Genomic DNA, 19,152 nt, shown 5'->3' on the forward strand with positions numbered 1-19,152 from the left:
CAATTTCGTTAGTGGAGGTTAAAAAAGCCACAACTGGTTTAGTGACGTTATAATTGTGTTGAAGCAGGTGTATTTACAAAGTGCTGAACTGCTATTGAAGAGTGTGTGTTTCTCTGTGTGTCTGTGCGAGCGAGGCTGCACATTCTGCCTTTCTTTTACTTTCAAGTGGCTACGAAAAGGAAACACAAACTTTTTCAATGATTTTGTTCCTGTCCACTACCTGTACCCTGTTTGAAGTGGAGATTGTTGCGGTTACTCAGCCATGGTTTGAAGAGCACACACCCAGCTCTCGTCCCACACCCCTTGGCTGCTGTACCTTGGGTTCTGTCCCTGGAACATTTGACACTATTCATAACGTTAGGCTCCAGTCCCACTTCTTCAAGATTTCATCACATAATTAAATTAAGGAGCAATTTATTCATTTTTCAAGAAGTACAAGTCTGTCGAATTTGCAGAGCAATTCTTTCACAAGGATATACTTTCCCCTTACCAGGGGTCTCTACTCCCTCCTTCCACTGGGATCCACAAGGGTCTCTATTCCTTACCCCTCCCTGCCCCCACTTCCCAACCTCCACCCAGTGTGATCACCAACTATCTATCTATTTAACTATCTATCTATCGATCTATTTATTAGTGTCACAAGTAGGCTTACATTAACACTGCAATGAAGTTACTGTGAAAATCCCCTAGTCGCCACACTCCAGTGCCTGTTCGGGTACACTGAGGGATAATTTAGCATGGCCAATGCACCTAATCAGCATGTCTTTTGGACTGTGAGAGGAAACTGGAGCACCCGAAGGAAACCCACGCAGATACAGGGAGAATGTGCAAAGTCCACACAGACAGTGACCCAAGCCGGGAATTGAACATGGGTCCCTGGTGTTATGAGGCAGCAGTGCTAACCACTGTGCCACTGTGCCGTTCCACCTCCCCCCCCCCCGACACCCCCGTTCCTACTCCCCATCATGGATCTCTCCGCTGAGATCCACAAAGGCTCTATTTCTTACTCCTCCCTGCCCCACTTCCCAACCCATACCCAGTGTGATCACTACTCCTCTCCCCTACCATAGTTCCACCGTTCCCAGGAGTCTCTGTTCCTTATCCCACCTCCAACCCCAATCCTCACCCCTCTGCCCAGTGAGGCCTCCGCTATTCCCCAACACAGAGGTCTCCACTTCTCCCCCTCCACTCCAGGCTTTCTGCTCCTTCTCACGCTTCCCCACCTTCCTCCTCCACCATCCAACTCCTCCCTCAATCCACCCCTGCTCCTCCTCCATCATGTAGGCACACTGCCCCTCTCTGATCCTGCCCCTCTCCCGCCCCCATTCCTTCCAGTTCCCTCACTGGGACAATCACAGCCAGAAACCAATGACATACCACTTGATAAGCTTTCCTTTAAAACTCTGTGGCCTTCCTGTGCTCCCCCAGGCCTCCATTCACCGGCATTTTTACAATGTTCAGTAAAACTAAACTAATTCAAAGCTGCAATTTCACCCTGAACAGAGTGACAGCAAAAAGGAAACACCATGTACTTGTCTGATCCACCAGAGATGTTCTGGCTCTCGATTCCTCCTGCACAGCAATCCTTCCCGCAGCAATCCCAATGTGAAATACTGAGGATTTTTCACATCAAAACCATTTCATCTGTCTGTAAAAATCCCAATTTTTCAGCAACAAAATGCAGAGGCAAAGTAACATCGAAATGTATAACTATCCCACCTCCCACCTTCTTGTGGGACTGTACCTGACCCGAATGTCATTCAAACTGACAATAGAAAAAAGCTTAAAGCTTATTAATTAGCGTCACAAGTAGTCTCACATTAATGCTGCAATGAAGTTACTGTGAAAATGAATAGTGCGATATGCCAGTGTCTAACTGACATTTCAATTGTATCAGGGCCCCAATATTTACTGGGAAGAGAAACCCTGGAAATCCAGGCAATCAGACATCAAGTCAAATTTAACGGCAGGACCCCAATTCTATTGTGTTTCTCGGCTGGTGACCGACTGGATTGGGAAACTGACTCACTGACCGCTAGGTGGGAAAGCCTGTGGTTCAAGGCCAAGATCTGGGGCCCTTGTGGACCTTGTGGACCCTGGCAGTCATAGAAGTTTGGGGCTTGGAAAATCAGGAGGCTGAGAGGGAAAGGTTGGAGCTTATTGGTGGGGAGGGGTGCAGGGGGTGGATTTACAGTCACTGGTCAACTGGTTTGAGATTGAAGGTTGGAGAGAGGGTAGAAATAGGAGCCATTGGGAGAGAGTTCACCAATCATGGCGGCAAGAAGATTGGCAGAAAAATTTGAGGATCTGGGTGGAACACTCCTGCTTTTCCCACATGCGGTGCTCGAAAGCAGATAGCATGTACAGCCGTGAGCTCCCATCTCCATTTAGCTGTTGTATTTCCCAAGGCCTGGGAAATCCGGTATCAACTATTACATTTAAATCAGGCTCCCAATAACATAATAAGTTCATGATTTGCAATATTGAATCTCCTAGGCAGGTCAACAACCTGGCAATGTAGCTGGTTGCTATGGGGTGGGCTGGGCCCGTGAGTTTTAACTTTTTAACTCCCCTGACCATCTCCCACCCTAGGTGGAAGTGGGAACATGGGTTTGAACATCAACCCATAGAATCACACCGCACCAAAGGATGCTATTTGACCCTATGTTGGCACAGCAGTTTAAATTAAAATAAGACGCTAACTGAAACATACTGAGCACAGGCCTACAGGCCATTGACAAAGATTTCCCAGTTTGCATTGCTGGCAGGTGAGGTACAGCACTGTCCATATGGCCTATGATAAATATAGCCCACAGTTCAGGAATTTTCCTTGTTGTTAAATTCTGTCTTTGACTGGAACTATCGGTTTAACCCTCTAACTGTTCTTTTCGACAAACAAGGGAATTATAATTGCCACCCCTCACCCCTCAAATTACAGATATACTGGCAGGATTTCCACAGCTAGCAACTGAACAGGTTTACAAAGTAGGCAGAATGGGCCAAAAGTTTCTTGGGTGTTTTCCAGTTTGCTCTGCTCGCATGGTGCTGAGATAGTTTGTGTTTCCTTTTAAGTATATTAGCTTCCTCCTTTGTTATTTAAATGTGGGGCCCCCGAGTTTCCAAAAATCAACAGGCTGCAGTTAAAGACGGAGTCAAACGTGGAGACAACTTTCATCAGCACAGGAAGAGGCTTTTGGATCTTACAAAAGCCAAAAGTATCACGTTTTATTCTGGCACCATTTTCTGCGACTGTTTTCCAAGAAGAGAGACCAGAGCCAAGAATCTAATCATCAACAAGAGCCAGAAACCCAACCCCTTCATAACAGGGAGAAATGGAAAGTCGCCATCACCTTATTGCTCTGAATCACAAGCTTTGTACTTTAACAGCAATATCCATTTCTAAAATTGCTGCAAAGTAATCACCCTCAGTAAATGTTTAAAAGTGATTATTTTTATTATACACACAGATACATACTGTAAATGTGGGCATTACTGACAAGCCCCAACATTCATTCCCTCTGCCTGATATCCCTAAGAAGGCAGTGATGGAGACTCTTGTTGAACTACTGCAGAGGTGGAGCTTCCCAAAGACTTTCATACCCTTCTGCAGCAACTGGTGAAAGAACCAGCAAAAGGGAAAATCCTACTTGATCTCGTCCTCACCTGGCACAGATTAATCTGTGGGGGAGCTTTCCCGTCCTGCCCGCCACGGGAATCGTAGCGGGTGGCAGGTTTACGGACCATGCAAAGGTCCGTAGACTTTGGGTGGGATTTTCCGGTTTTGGGGCAAGCTTGGCCGGAAAATTCTGCCCAAAGTGTTACAATCCCAGCTGATGTTACCACTGGAGAGGAAGATCCCAGAATGGAACCCTGGCTCTATAGACTGTAACCTTTACTCTTTTTTGAAACGTGGATGAACAGAGTCATAGGTCAGCCAATTAGCTTTTTACAAAAGAATAAGACATTTATTGAACATGAAAAGATTGACTATAACTCAATACTCCTTCACCCCACCTATATCTTCTCAAATGCACACAAGGATCATAGAAGTCATAGAAGCCCTACAGTACAGAAAGAGGCCATTCGGCCCATCGAGTCTGCACCGACCACAATCCCACCCAGGCCCTACCCCCATATCCCTACATATTTTACCCACTAATCCCTCTAACCTACGCATCTCAGGACACTAAGGGGCAATTTTAGCATGGCCAATCAACCTAACCCGCACATCTTTGGACTGTGGGAGGAAACCGGAGCACCTGGAGGGAACCCACGCAGACATGAGGAGAATGTGCAAACTCCACACAGACAGCGACCCAAGCCGGGAATCGAACCCAGGTCCCTGGAGCTGTGAAGCAGCAGTGCTAACCACTGTGCTACCGTGCCGCCCAAGTTACAGAATATATCTTATACTATATTGTTCTCAGTAAGACATGTCCATGTAAACCAACAGGTTAACTGTGATCAGAGACACATCACTCTGAAACCAAGTGGCAGATGCCACCCAATACAACTCCTGTGGGTTTCCCCTCAAATACGCCCAGATGCTCTGTGAGCCAACCAGTTTCACTGGAACTCTGATTTCCATGAGTGTTTCCAAATTTCACTCTTGACAAAACATGCTTTCAAATCTTCACCCAAGTTACGCTTTCTCACAGCTGCTTCACCACAGATCCACTTCCAGGATTTCAATCTCTCCTTTCAGTATTTCTCTGCCTCGGACTGTCATGTGTGTTCAAGCTTCCACACAATTTCTCAGGTACCCAGCCACGTCAACAGAGCACTACTGCTTCACAGGCTGTACACCAGCCTTAGGATTTCTTCAGATGTCTGGCTACTCGCTGGCCAACTTCACCAAGACTGCACCTTTCAGCTCTGTCTTGAACTGGGAGCTTTTCTCTGTCCCTGTCTTTAACATCAATGTAAGAAGTCTCACAACACCAGGTTAAAGTCCAACAGGTTTATTTGGTAGCACAAGCCACTAGCTTTCGGAGCGCTGCCCCTTCATCAGGTGAGTGGGAGTTCTGTTCACAAACAGGGCATATATAGATACAAACTCAATTTACAAGATAATGGTTGGAATGCGAGTCACCACACAGGACCTTCAACCGATGCTATACACTAAATACATTGATGACATTTTCTTCCTTTGGACTCTTGGCGAAACAACTATATGATGACATCAACAAGTTCCATCCCACCATCAGACTCCCATGGACTACTCTCTGGAATCGGTTGCATTCTTGAATACACGCATCTCCATCAAGGATGGTCACCTCAGCACCTCACTGTACCGCAAGCCCATGGATAACCTCACGATGCTTCACTTCTCCAGCTTCCAGCCTAAACACGTTAAAGAAGCCATCCCCTACGGACAAGCCCTCCGTATACACAGGATCAGCTCAGACGCTGAAAGATGCCCTCATAAGAATAGGATATGGCGCTTGACGCACCACAGCGAAAAACCGCACCGACCTCCTCAGAAGACAAACGTGGGACACGGCGGGCAGAGTACCCTTCGTCGTCCAGTACTTCCCCGGAGCGGAGAAGCTACGACATCTTCTCCGGAGCCTTCAACGTGTCACCGATGAAGACGAATATCTCGCCAAGGCCATCCCCACACCCCCACTTCTTGCCTTCAAACAGCCGCACAACCTCAAACAGACCATTGTCCACAGCAAACTACCCAGCCTTCAGGAGAACAGTGACCACGACATTACACAACCCTGCCACAGCAACCTCTGCAAGACGTGCCGGATCATCGACACGGATGCCATCATCTCACGTGAGAACACCATCCACCAGGTACACGGTACTTACTCTTGCAACTCGGCCAACGTTGTCCACCTGATATGCTGCAGGAAAGGATGTCCCGAGGCATGGTACATTGGGGAAACCATGCAGACACTACGACAACGGATGAATGAACACCGCTCGACAATCACCAGGCACGGGCATTCAGCCTCTGATCTTCGGGTAAGCATTCTCCAAGGCGGCCTTCACGACACATGACAACGCAGAATCGCTGAGCAGAAACTGATCGCCAAGTTCCGCACACATGAGGACGCCTCAACTGGGATCTTGGGTTCATGTCACACTATCTGTAACCTCCACGACTTGCCTGGGCTTGCAAAATCTCACTAACTGTCCTGGCTGGAGACAATACACATCTCTTTAACCTGTGCTTAACCCTCTCTCCACTCACATTGTCTGTACCTTTAAGACTTGATTACCTGTAAAGACTCACATTCCAACCATTATTTTGTAAATTGAGTTTGTGTCTTTATATGCCCTGTTTGTGAACAGAACTCCCACTCACCTGATGAAGGGACAGTGCTCTGAAAGCTTGTGGTTTGTGCTACCAAATAAACCTGTTGGACTTTAACCTGGTGTTGTGAGACTTCTTACTGTGCCCACCCCAGTCCAACGCCGGCATCTCCACATCATGGTTAACATCAATGAATAGTACCTTGTTCAATTTCCAGTTCCTTTTGTCCCTTTGGCTTCAGTTTTCCTGGAACATCACTTTTCATTTCCTGATTTCTAGAACTATTTGTTCTTTAGTTTCTGGCACTTGCTTTCTTGCCTTTATCCCATTGTCCTGCTTCTCTTCTGGCGGTTTCTGTGTGAGCCATTTCCTCACCAGTTACCTGCTTCCAACTGCTAGTGGGCCCAGTTTAAAACTAAACCAAAAATTCTTTCTAATCTAAAGTGGCCCCGGGTTGCCAAGCAACAGCCTGTTCTTTCTTTAACACCTGTTTGTTTTTATGTTGTAAACCATTTAATTACAATGCATGCACAGTTTGAAATGAAACACAAACCCCCATACATGCAAGCACCTTTGGTTAACATGAATTAACTGAAGCTTTAACCCGCTCTTCCACAGAAACTCAAAATTGACCTCACTTAAATCTATACATTATTTCTAACACCCAACAATATAAGTATAGATTTCGTAAAGCTACCTCTGTTTCTTGGCAATAGTGATCACCATGCAGTCATGGTGGAAATGAAGTCCTATCTTCCTACTGAGAACACCCTTCATCATATTGTGGGGCACTCCCACTGTGCTAAATGGGATAGATTCAAAACCGATCCAGTAACTCAAAATTAGGCATCTTTGAGGCACTGTAGGCTACCAGTAGCAGCAGAACTGAACTTAATCACAACCTGTAACTTCATGGCCTGATATATTCCTCACTCTACCAGGGAACCAGCCACGGCGCAGTGAAAGAGTGTAAAACAGCATGCCAGGAACAGCACTGGGAAAGTGTCAACCTGGTGAGGCTATAGCGCACCATGCTGCTAGAAACAAAACTAAGTGATTCCACAATAAATCGATCAGATCAAAGTCCTACTTCTTCCCTGCTGCCATCAGACTTTTGAATGGACTTACCTTGCATTAAGTTGATCTTTCTCTGCACCCTAGCTATGACTGTAGCACTACATTCTGCACCCTCTTCTTCCCTTCTCTATGAACGGTATGTTTTGTCTGTATAGCGCGCAAGAAACAATACTATTCACTGTATACTAATACATGTGACAATAATAAATCAAATCAAATCAAATTCAATTGTGAATTATGGTGGAGAATTTAAACAACTAAATGGAGGTGGAAGCTCCAGAAATATCCCATTCTTAATGATGGGGGAGCCCAGCAAGTCAATGCAAAAGCCAAGGCTAAAGCATTTACAGCCACCTTCAGCTAGAAGTGCCAAATGGATAATCCATCTTGGCCTTGTCCTGAGGTCCCAGATGCTAGTCTTTAGTCAATTCAACTAATTCCACGTGATATCACGAAACGGCACTTGATACAGCAAAGGCTATGGGTCCTGACAACACCATGTGGAGATGCCGGCATTGGACTGGGGTAAACACAGTAAGAGTTTTAACAACACCAGGTTAAAGTCCAACAGGTTTATTTGGTAGCAAATACCATTAGTTTTCGGAGCTACACCTGACAACACCCCAGTAATTGTACTGAAGTCTTGTGCTCCATTACTAGCAGCTTCCCTAGCCAAGTTGTTCCAGTACATCTACAACAATGGCACCTATCCAAGAATGTGGGAAATTGCTCAGGTATATTTATCCAGAAAAAGCAGGACAAATCCAACTCAGCCAATTACTGCCCCAACAGTCCACTCTCAATCTTTTGCAAAGTGACAGAAGGTGCCATTGACAGTGCTATGGACCATCAGTTACTCAGCAATAGTCTGTTCACTGATACTCAGTTTGGATTCTGCCGAGGCCACCCAGCTCCTGACCTCATTGCAGTCTTGGTCCAAATATTGATGAAAGAACTGAATGTCTCAACCCTTGTGACTGTCTTTGACATCAAGACAGCATTTGACCAAACCTGGAATAAAGGAACTTCAGTCAAACTGAACTGAATGCTCTGAGTAGGTACAAGCGAGGTCCCGGAAGATTGAAGGTATGCAAACATTGTACCATTATTTAAAAAGGGTGTGAGTGATAAATCAGAAAATTATCGGCCAGTCAATTGGAAACAATTCAGAGAAACACGATAGACTGTCATTCAGGAAGGCATGGATTGATCAGGGATAGTCAGCATGTTTTGTTATTTTTAATAGAATATTTTGAGGAAGTAACGAGTAAGATTGATGAGGGTAGTGCAGTGGATGTTGTCTACATGGAATTCAATAAGGCATTTGATAAGGTCCCACATAGCAGACAGGTCAGAAAATTAATATCCCATGGGATACAGAGGAAGGTGGCAGGCCGGATCCAAAAAAGGCTCAGTGACAGGAAACAAAGGGTAATGGCTGATGGATGTTTTTGCAAATGGAAAGCGGTTTCCAGTGATTTTCCATAATGCCCAGTCTTGGGGCCTTTGCTGTTTGTTGTATTTAGATTTAAATGTGGGAGGCACAATTGGGAAGTTTGCAGATGACATAAAAATTGGCTGCGCAATTGATGGTGAAGGGGATAGTTGTTGACTCCAGAATTATATCAATGGTTTGGATGAGTGGGCAGGGAGATCGCAAATGGAATTCAAGCTGGAAAAGTGAGAGGCAACGCATTTTGGGGAGGGCAAACAAAGCAAGGGAATATTCAATGAATGGGAAGACATTGAGAGGGGGGGAGGAACTGAGAAACCTTGAAGTGCATGAAGGTGGACAAGGTGGTCATGAAAGCATTTGGAATACTTGCCTTTATTGGGCGAGGTACTGAATAGAAAACAGGGATGTAATGCTGGAACTGCATAAAATGCTGGTTTGAACACAGCTGGAATTTTGTGTACAGTTCTGGTCACCACCAGGAAGGACATAACTGCTCGAGAGAGAGTGAAAAGGAGATTTACAAGAATGCTGACAGAGCTTGAAAATTGCAGCTGTGGGGGGAAATTGGATAGGTTAGGGTTATTTTCCTTCAAACAGCGAGGCTAAAGGGTGATTTTCCTGTGGTGTACAAAATTATGAGGGGTCTAGATAGGATATGATGTGGAGATGCCGGCGTTGGACTGGGGTAAACACAGTAAGGAGTCTAACAACACCAGGTTAAAGTCCAACGCTAGTGGCGTTTGCTACCAAATAAACCTGTTGGACTTTAACCTGGTGTTGTGAGACTCCTTACTCTAGAAAGGATAGACAGGAAAGACTTGTTTCCCCCAGCCGAGGGGTCAATTACCAAGACATAGATTTAAGAAGCTTGGTAGAAGGATTAAAGGCAACATGAGAAAATGTGCAGGTTAGGTGGATTGGCCATGCTAAATTGCCCCTTAGTGCCAGGGGGACTAGCAAGGGTAAATGCACGGGTTAATGGGGATAGGACCTGGGTGGGATTGTGGTTGGTGCAGACTCGATAGACCAAATTTCCTCCTTCTGCACTGTAGGATTCTATGAGGAAAATCTCTTTCACCCAGAGGGTGCTGGACATCTGGCGTTCACTGCCAATGTTGGCAGTTAAGGGTGAAACGCACCCAGCTACCTGGATCTACCTCTGAAGTGCTGTAACCTGTAAAGATATGCAGCAAGTGCTGGAAAGTGGGATTGAAATGAGCGGCAAGTTTCTTTTTACTCTTTTTTGGCTGCCACAGATATGATGGGCTGAATGGTCTTTTATTTGCACCATAACTTTACTTTGGTTCTATGAAGTCAATGGGTATCGGGAGGTGTGGGGGGAATGATCTACTGGTTGGAGTCATACCTAGCACAAAGATGATTATGGTTTTTGAAGGCCAATCATCTCAAGCTTAGGGCTGGCCGCAGGTTTTCCTCAGCAAAATCTGCTTTTCACTTGCTTCATCTTAAGCACACAATATTCCGACTCAGAGGCGAGACTGCGGCCAACTGAACTATGGGTCTCATTGATAAAGTCAGAAGTGGGAATATTCGCTGATGATTTCTCAGTGTTCAGATCTAGTCACAGTTCCTCAAAGGGGCAGCACGGTGGCACAGTGGTTAGCACTGCTGCCTCATAGCACCAGGGACATGGGTTCGGTTCCTGGCTAGGGTCACTGTCTGTGTGGAGTTTGCACATTCTCCACATGTCTGCATGGGTTTCTTCCAGGTGCTCCGGTTTCCTCCCACAGTATAAAGATAAGCAGGTTAGGTAGATTGGCCATGCTAAATTGCCCCTTAGTGTCCCAAGATGTGGGAATTAGATGGATTAGCCATGGGAAATGTGTGGTGGTACAGGGATAGAGTGGGCGTTGGGCATGGGTAAGATTCTCTTTCGGAGAGTTGGCGCAGACTCGATGGGCCGAATGGCCTCCTTCTAGGATCTTAATAAAACACTTGTATTCAAAAGGAGCAAGATCTGGACAACATTCATGCTCAGGCTTTTTTAAAATTCATTTGTGAGATGTGAGCATTGCTGGTGAGGCCAACATTTATTACCTATCCCCAGTTTCACTTGAGAAGGTGTAAACCAATGTTTGAACAGGTGGTATAGGTACACCACAGTAAGAAGTCTCACAACACCAGGTTAAAGTCCAACAGATTTATTTGGTAGCAAATACCATAAGCTTTCGGAGCTTATGGCTCCGAAAGCTTATGGTATTTGCTATCAAATTAACCTGTGCTTACCCCAGTCCAACGCCAGCATCTCCACATCATAGGTACACCCACAGTGCTGTTAGGGAGGGAGATCCAGAATTTTCACCCAATAACAGTGAGGGAACAAGAACATAGTTCCAAATCAGGAGGTTGTGTGACTTGGAGAGGAGCTTGCCAGTGGTGGTGTGCCCACGTGTCAGCCTGAGGAACTCCTGCATCGATGACCTGAAACTGAGATGACTGGTTTCCAAGAAACACAGCCATCTTCCTTTATGCTAGGCATGGCTCCAACCAATGGCAAGACCAGCCACCTAAATAATAAGATGACAAGCGCAGGTCCGAGGCTGGGTACTCTGAGGTAAATCACCTCCCGGGTCTCCAAAGCCTGTCCCCTGTTTCAGATACAGTTTTACTGATACTAGCTTTTCACTTCCAGAATTTTTGAACTGAATGCCAATTCCCAAATTGCCACGGTGAAAACTGAACTCAGCTGCTCCGGATTATTAGTCCGATCCTCTGGAATATTAGTTGACTAACATAACCACAACACTGCCAAAGTCACTGTCAACAGTCGGGACCAATGTCATTTCAAATGCTCCAGAAGGAAAGGTCAATTGATGGGATAGGTGGATCATTATACAGAGAGAATGCAATGTACCTGAATTGAAATCAATCTCACTGAAGGATGAATTCATTAAGCAACACTGACTGAGCGTCCCTTTGCACCAGTATAGGAATGTCGGCTATCAGGTTACATCAGTTATCCACAATGTGGCATTTTACTCTAATCTTTGTCTCACGGGATTGCCAGTCACTTTCCCTTCACCGTTAAACTAGCTCATTAATCAGAATTCTTCTCAACGATGGCAACCTAAAAGAGTCTTTGCTGTATGTAACAATGTAAAATGCATTTTCCAGCAGAGCGATTTGTTCCCAGGATTTGGAACAAACGTTTTCTCAATTTGATGTAAATGGGGATCACTAACAGATCAACTGGAAGCAAAAGGTTCAACTGTTAATAAAACAGAAAACGCTGGAGACACTCGGCAGGTCTGGCAGCTTCTGCGCAGGGAGAAATAAAGTTAACGTTTCTGCACGGTGACCTTTCATCAGAACTGGGAGAAGTTAGAGATGTAACATGTTCTCAGTAAGCGATGGGTGGGACATGGACTGAAGGAAGATCTGTGTAAGGGTTGATTGAATGACAGAAAAGTTACATTTCAGGACATTTCGACTCCTCTTCAGAATTCGACTGTGTGTGTGTTCAAAATCTTCCCACTATCCTGCTCCCCCCCCCCACCCCCACCATAGACATTGCCCTCCCCCCATCATCGGCGACAGTGTGACCCCTCCAACCGCCCCCCTCCGGCAACATGGGTCGTCGGTATGAAGGCATCGGGACCCTCCCAATCAGTTCCCCATCACGACCGGCTCTGTGGCCTGCCCCCTCCACGCCCTCCTCCTTTGCAGGTCTCCCCACTTTGCCGGTCTTCTCCCCATCTGCCAATCCCTTCCCCTTGCACAGCCCCCTGCAGAGCTCCCTATGCCCCCCATCATAGCCCCCCATCCACTCAGGCCCCACCCCCTTGGCACTGCCCCAGCACGATTATGGTGCCTGGTTGGTACTGCCTGGTCATGCCCCCGACCACTGGGAGTTGAAATGGCCTCTAATGGCCTCTAATTCCCTGGCGTGGCCATGGTGCCCGGTCCCTGTTGGTGGGAACCATGAGTGATTCTCATCGGCAAGAGGTTTCGCCAGTCAGGGGGGAAGCGTCTGGGAGGCCAGAAAGGGTCTAATGTCATACGCTAATGTCATGTAAATCGTGACGCTAATATTTAAATTGGCTTCACACATGAAGCTGATCCCGACGGCAATAGAGGGCTAGGAAGATGGCACTCGGTGTCAAACCAATTTACACCCAGCGCAAACCGGCTTTCCTGCATCCCCACGCTGCTCGATTGATGCAGCGGGCCAGTAAGATCGCACCCAAAGAGTCGATGTAAATGTACTGCACCAAGAAGGAACAATTACAATTCAGAGCTGTACAGAACAGTGTGTACACTGTTCTGCACTGTGTGTTCTGCACTGGACAGCCACTTCTTGCCTTCAAACAACCGCACAACCTCAAACAGACCATTGTCCGCAGCAAACTACCCAGCCTTCAGGAGAACAGTGACCACGACACCACACAACCCTGCCACAGCAACCTCTGCAAGACGTGCCGGATCATCGGCACAGATGCCATCATCTCACGTGAGAACACCATCCACCAGGTACACGGTACGTACTCTTGCAACTCGGCCAATGTTATCTACCTGATACGCTGCAGGAAAGGATGTCCCGAGGCATGGTACATTGGGGAAACCATGCAGACGCTGCGACAACGGATGAATGAACACCGCTTGACAATCACCAGGCAAGACTGTCCTCTTCCTGTTGGGGAGCACTTCAGCGGTCACGGGCATTCGGCCTCTGATATTCGGGTAAGCGTTCTCCAAGGCGGCCTTCACGACACACGACGGCGCAGAGTCGCTGAGCAGAAACTGATAGCCAAGTTCCGCACACACGAGGACGGCCTCAACCAGGATATTGGGTTCATGTCACACTATTTGTAACCCCCACAGCTTGCTTGGACCTGCAGAGTTTCACTGGCTGTCTTGTCTGGAGACAATACACATCTTTTTAGCCTGTCTTGATGCTCTCTCCACTCACGTTGTTTGTATCTTAAAGACTTGATTAGCTGTAAGTATTCGCATTCCAACCATTATTCATGTAAATTGAGTCTGTGTCTTTATATGCCCTGTTTGTGAACAGAATTCCCACTCACCCGAAGAAGGGGCTTGGAGCTCCGAAAGCTTGTGTGGCTTTTGCTACCAAATAAACCTGTTGGACTTTAACCTGGTGTTGTTAAACTTCTTACTGTGTTTACCCCAGTCCAACGCCGGCATCTCCACATCAGAACAGTGTATTACAGTGAATCACAGTAATGATGGTGTAATGCAGCGTATTTTGTGATCTACTCTTTGATTAATGGCACTGAGGGAAGTGAGGTCAATCAGAACCGACACAATGGTAATAAAATATAATTGAGGTTCTTGCCAGAGGGGAGGATTTATACTTTCTCTGGTGGATTTCAGTCTCAACAAATGTTCCAGCTGAAATGTTCAGCCCAATTCCCAATCTCCCCATTGCTTGTTATTTTTTATTAAATAATGGGATACATTTCCTAGTTAGCAGGTAATCCAGGTAATAATTTCCACATGGAAACCTTGTACTGTCAGACAGAGAGAAATGCCTTCAACATGAGGCGGTGATTCTTAAAACAAGCCAATCAAACTGTAGGGATTCTATAATTCTATGATTCAAACTACTGAGAAAAGGGCAAAAAATATAATGTAACAAGGAAAAATAGAGAAAATCGAATTTGTAACTGGGATCTCTCTCTATTTGCCCACACTCAGGTTTTCACCCTTCAGAAGGCTTCAGAAGATTTTATGTTTATATAGCAGTTCTCGTGGCCTCAGGATGTTCAGATCTGCTTTACTGTCAATGAAGTTCTTTTGAAGTGTCATCACGATTGTAATGCAGCAGACAATTTTACACAGCAAGCTCCCACAAATATAAAGACAAATTTACTTCTATCATTAAGTTGAAAGGGTGGCACAGTGGTGCAGTGGTTAGCACTACTGCCTCACAGTGCTGGGACCCGGGTTCAATTCTGGCCTCAGGTCATTGTCTGCGTAGAGCTTGCACTTTCTCCCCGAGTCTGCGTGGGTTTCCTCCGGGTGCTCTGGTTTCCTCCCACAGTCCAAAGATGTGCAGGTTAAGTTTATTGGCCATGCTAAATTGACCCTAGCGTCAGGGGGATTAGCAGGGTAAATACGTAGGGTTATGGGGATAGGGCCTGGGTGGAATTGTGGTCGGTGCAGACTCGATGGGCTGAATAGCCTCCATCTGCACTATAGGGGTTCTATGACAGATAAATGTTGTTCAGGATACTGAGGAGAACTCAACTGCTCTTCATTGGAACAGTGCCACGGGGTCTTTACATTTTTCCTGAGAGTACAAAAGGTTCAACGTTTCACCCGAAAGACAGCTCTCAGGTTTCAGCTTAGACTCCGGAGTGAGATCTAAACTCACAACACTCTGACTCTGAGGCCAGAATGCCTCCATTGAGCCACAGCTGTTCCAGCTCATGAGCACCATGACTTCAATGTACTTCATCTGTACTTTCATTTTCAATATTCCACCCTAGTGGCAACATTCCACCACTTGTTCTTTTTTTAATGAGACAATGGGATAGTTTCCTAGTAACAGGATTAATTATGCACTTCCTTGGCTGTGATCATGAATGGTACTAAATAAAGGCAAGTCTTTCTCTTTTTTTAATCATCTATTGTGAAATTACCAGAGTATACAGGGACACACAGATGTCCTTTTCTCTCTTAGGTTCCCCCTCCACAGATCCCCCCTCTCTGAATAGTTAAACTTGTCATTTGCAGGATGATATTCATTTAAGGATCCAGCTATGGAGTTCATTTGGTTTTGTCCCGATGTTAAATGTATGTAGTATAAGTTAGATGCTAAGGGTGAACTGATTTCAATATGAAGCGGAATTGAGAGGTATAGATCGGGTGGATTCTCAGAGGCTTTTTCCCAGGGCTGAAATGGCTGCTACGAGAGGACACAGGTTTAAGGTGCTGGGGAGTAGGTACAGAGGAGATGTCAGGGGTAAGTTTTTCACTCAGAGGATGGTGGGTGAGTGGAATCGGCTGCCGTCAATGGTGGTGGAGGCAAACTTGATAGGGTCTTTTAAGAGACTTCTGGATGAGTACATGGGACTTAATAGGATTGAGGGTTATAGGTAAGCCTATATATAGGCCTAGGTAGGTAGGGACATGACCGACGCAACTTGTGGGCCGAAGGGCCTGTTTGTGCTGTATTTTTTCTATGTTCTATGTTCTATGAAAGTTGTTCCTCTAAGGAATCTCACTCCAGCATTAGTTCAGACCTGCCACTCTTATGCAGGCTACATTTACACTGCAGTGCTGTTGTGAAGTGAAACCACTCTACATAAAATCACATGGCCACTGTCACATGAAGGCAACCTTAGTCAAGGTGGAGTTTCAAACTGGCTTGGATTGCTCGTCCATCAAATTTAGATTGTACAGTATAAATAAAATCGTTCTTCCTATAATAACTCCGGGATATTTAGAAAATGGTGTCAGAAAAAACTTGCGTTTTTGTCCGGCTAGCCTACCTTTGTGGATAAAATGTCCACTGTGAATTTTACAACCGGCCCAATATGTTCAGCGGACCAGACAGAGGATAATGTGTGCAAGCAACCTATTTACATTTACCATTTTCTAAATTGAGTTCATTGGTTCTTTAAACCTTCTCACTACCAAATGTTAACTCACAAAGTTCAACAAACTGCAGTGACCTGTCTTCCAAACACAGTGAACAGGAATCTTTACAACTGGCAAACAAATTGATTACAATGTCCAGTTAACCTTGCTGTCTTCCATTTTATTTGAACTAATTGTGAATCTTGTATTTGATTGAAATCAAACCAACTTTTGATGACAAAATATAACCTAAAGTTCCATTGAGGTATTCATGCAAATGTGTAGTGAAATTCCCTGAAATTTCTTGTTGCTGTTTCAGGGTGGGGATGGGGCGGGGAGGAAGGGAATCAATAAGCACTGAGCTGGACCTGGAGCTGTAGAGAGGTTAGGAGATGTGGCGGAAGGTACAGTGAAAGAGAAGTCAGTTTTGAAGGTGGGAGAAAAGGTAACAAGGCAGAGAAAGAGAGTCATGGACTTTGGAGACATTGTGATATCGATGAGGCATCTGTATTTTAAAGTGTGAGGGTAGATATGGGGTGTAGGATTGGAGAAAATTGAAGATTTATGGTGCGGTGAAGCCGTGGATCGATTTGAAGGCAAAAACAAGTACGTCAGAGGGTGGATGATGAAAGTGTGGGACAGATTACAAGCCCAGAGCTCGGAATGATTTTGGAGTTTCTGTTTATGGGGCTGTAAAGAGCATTGGAGAACTGGGGCTTTGAGCTGATGTGGAGACAGCAGATAGTGGATTTCAGTGGAGATGGATGAAGTGGTGGGTGTGTAGAGGCAGGGAATGATTCAGAGATGAAAACAAGTTATTTTGGCATTGGAGCAGATATGGGGGTCTGATAACTCTGTTCAGCTTAGCAAGGAAGGAAAAACTCAGCTTTGTTTGCCAAGGAGCAGGATGTAATCAGGAACATGAAATGTGACATTCCCAGGAGAAGTCAAACAGGATGGGTTGGTATACAAAGGCAGCTTAAATCTGAAATCATCATTCACTCCCTGGGGGCAAAATATAGGCAACATCGCCATGAATGATTTCATTGGTGGAACAGTCTCTCACTGTAACATTCATGAATTTCAAACATTGAGGAATAAACACCCATGATTTGCCCATTCATGTGGGTAGCGATTTATAAATTACAGGATAAATAAAATACAGCCACACTTTACCAACCAGTAGAACACGTTCCATATCCAGGTTAAAACAGAGAGCAAATACTGTTCAAATTCACTAAATCCTACTGTTTGTTAAATGTGAATGTAAATTCTCCTTCACTCTGATTTGAGACAAGGAAAGACATTGATCCCTTCCACTTTAAATAGATAAATAAGGAAGATGTGCAAGAAGTGAACCTATTTCAGTAAAACCCCACACCAACAGTGTTTTAACACAAGCATCTCTGTCACAATCTGTATGCCTGAACATCCACTGCAATTCTCAGTGATAGTGTGCTGAGTACTGGGAGTCTGCGATGACTTTCCAGGCACCACTGCCAGAGACAAACAGTTAAAGCAAACCAATGACAAACATGGGCTGCTCACAGGCAGTTTGAGTTTCAGTCTGTACCACGCAAATCATAAAAGGCTTTGAATGAGGAATTCCTTTCCATGTCCTCATTCATGTCCTCACCAAGCCCCTGTTCTCTAAAGTACAAACATTCCTTTAACCAAACTAGGAAAGTTTATGATTGGTAAGTTGTTAAAGTAAAACTTCAGGAACTTATGGGAACTTATGAAAAGGAACTTATGAAAAAAATGAATGTGAATACTGGCTCATTTTTACAAGTAAAATATTTCAATTCCCCAAATTGAAACGTAAATGCAAGGGTGCATTATCTGATTTTATTCGCAGTACAGGCTGCATACATAATGTTTCCACAAGCAGAATATAAAGTCTCCCTCGTAACTTCTGCCAAATGAGACTGGAAAAGTTAGTCAGGATGCACAGTGCTGCTGTTGCAGTTTAACCCTCCTTCCCCACCCCTCTCGCCTTACCTTCCAGAACTTGGGCAGCAGTGGTCATGCTGCAACACCACAGTAAGAGGAACATCTGGGCCAGGGTGGTCTTGTAGAACCTGCCACAGACACAAGCAGAAAGAGGGGGAGGAGGAACCAGAGAACAAGTTAGCAAACGGCAGGCAGTAAACGGAAAACAGAAAGCTAGAGGGGGGGAGGGTGGGGGGAGGCGGAGGTGGGTGCAGTCCCTTACCTGCAGTCCATGTCTGATGTTCAGAGAACGATCCAGTTATGGCCACATCGATGGGAGTTAGCAGCCCGCTGGCAGCTGAAGCGAGCAGAGTGACAAAGGCTGCGACTCACAGCCTCTACTTTCTAACTCACACAGTGTAATCTGAGCCGTTCTCTTTAAGGAAAGATACACACAGCCGTCTGACAGCCCCAGGCTGGACCCCCCTACTGCTGGACCTCCCTCTTTCCCCACCTCCTGATACAGAAAATCCCTCCTCTCGCCCTGACCCATATCACTCATGATGTGGAGATGCCGGCGTTGGACTGGGGGTAAACACAGTAAGAAGTTTCACAACACCAGGTTAAAGTCACCATCTCACTCAGAGAGTAAGCAATGCACTGAGCTGCCGAGCCGATACAGCAGCTCCAGCATCAATACTGCCACAGTCGAATCCGACATTGAAACTAAGCAGTGGGCAGGCTGCAAACACTAACCAGAAACACGGATACTAAATAACTAGCAGCCAGCATTAAACCTCAGCTGGTATCAAACCAAAGGCTACAGACACTAGATACAGCCAGCTTCAAAACG

General features: G+C 45.6%; 1 protein-coding gene across 1 annotated transcript in view; it reads right to left on the reverse strand.

Annotated features, from left to right (window-relative positions):
- LOC144495862 (collagen alpha-1(XV) chain-like) overlaps nt 1–18,736 on the reverse strand; it is a 306,988-nt gene extending 288,252 nt beyond the window's left edge. Inside the window, exons 1-2 of the mRNA XM_078216523.1 lie at nt 18,583–18,736; nt 18,369–18,448 (exon numbers count right to left, since the gene is read on the reverse strand). Coding sequence (XP_078072649.1) covers nt 18,369–18,448; nt 18,583–18,593 — 91 coding nt within the window. The 5' untranslated portion in view covers nt 18,594–18,736. The remainder of the gene's footprint in view (nt 1–18,368; nt 18,449–18,582) is intronic.
- Nucleotides 18,737–19,152: the final 416 nt, after the last annotated feature.

The sequence above is a fragment of the Mustelus asterias genome, chromosome 7 (genome assembly GCF_964213995.1).
Source record: "Mustelus asterias chromosome 7, sMusAst1.hap1.1, whole genome shotgun sequence".
NCBI classification, from domain to species: Eukaryota; Metazoa; Chordata; class Chondrichthyes; order Carcharhiniformes; family Triakidae; genus Mustelus; species Mustelus asterias.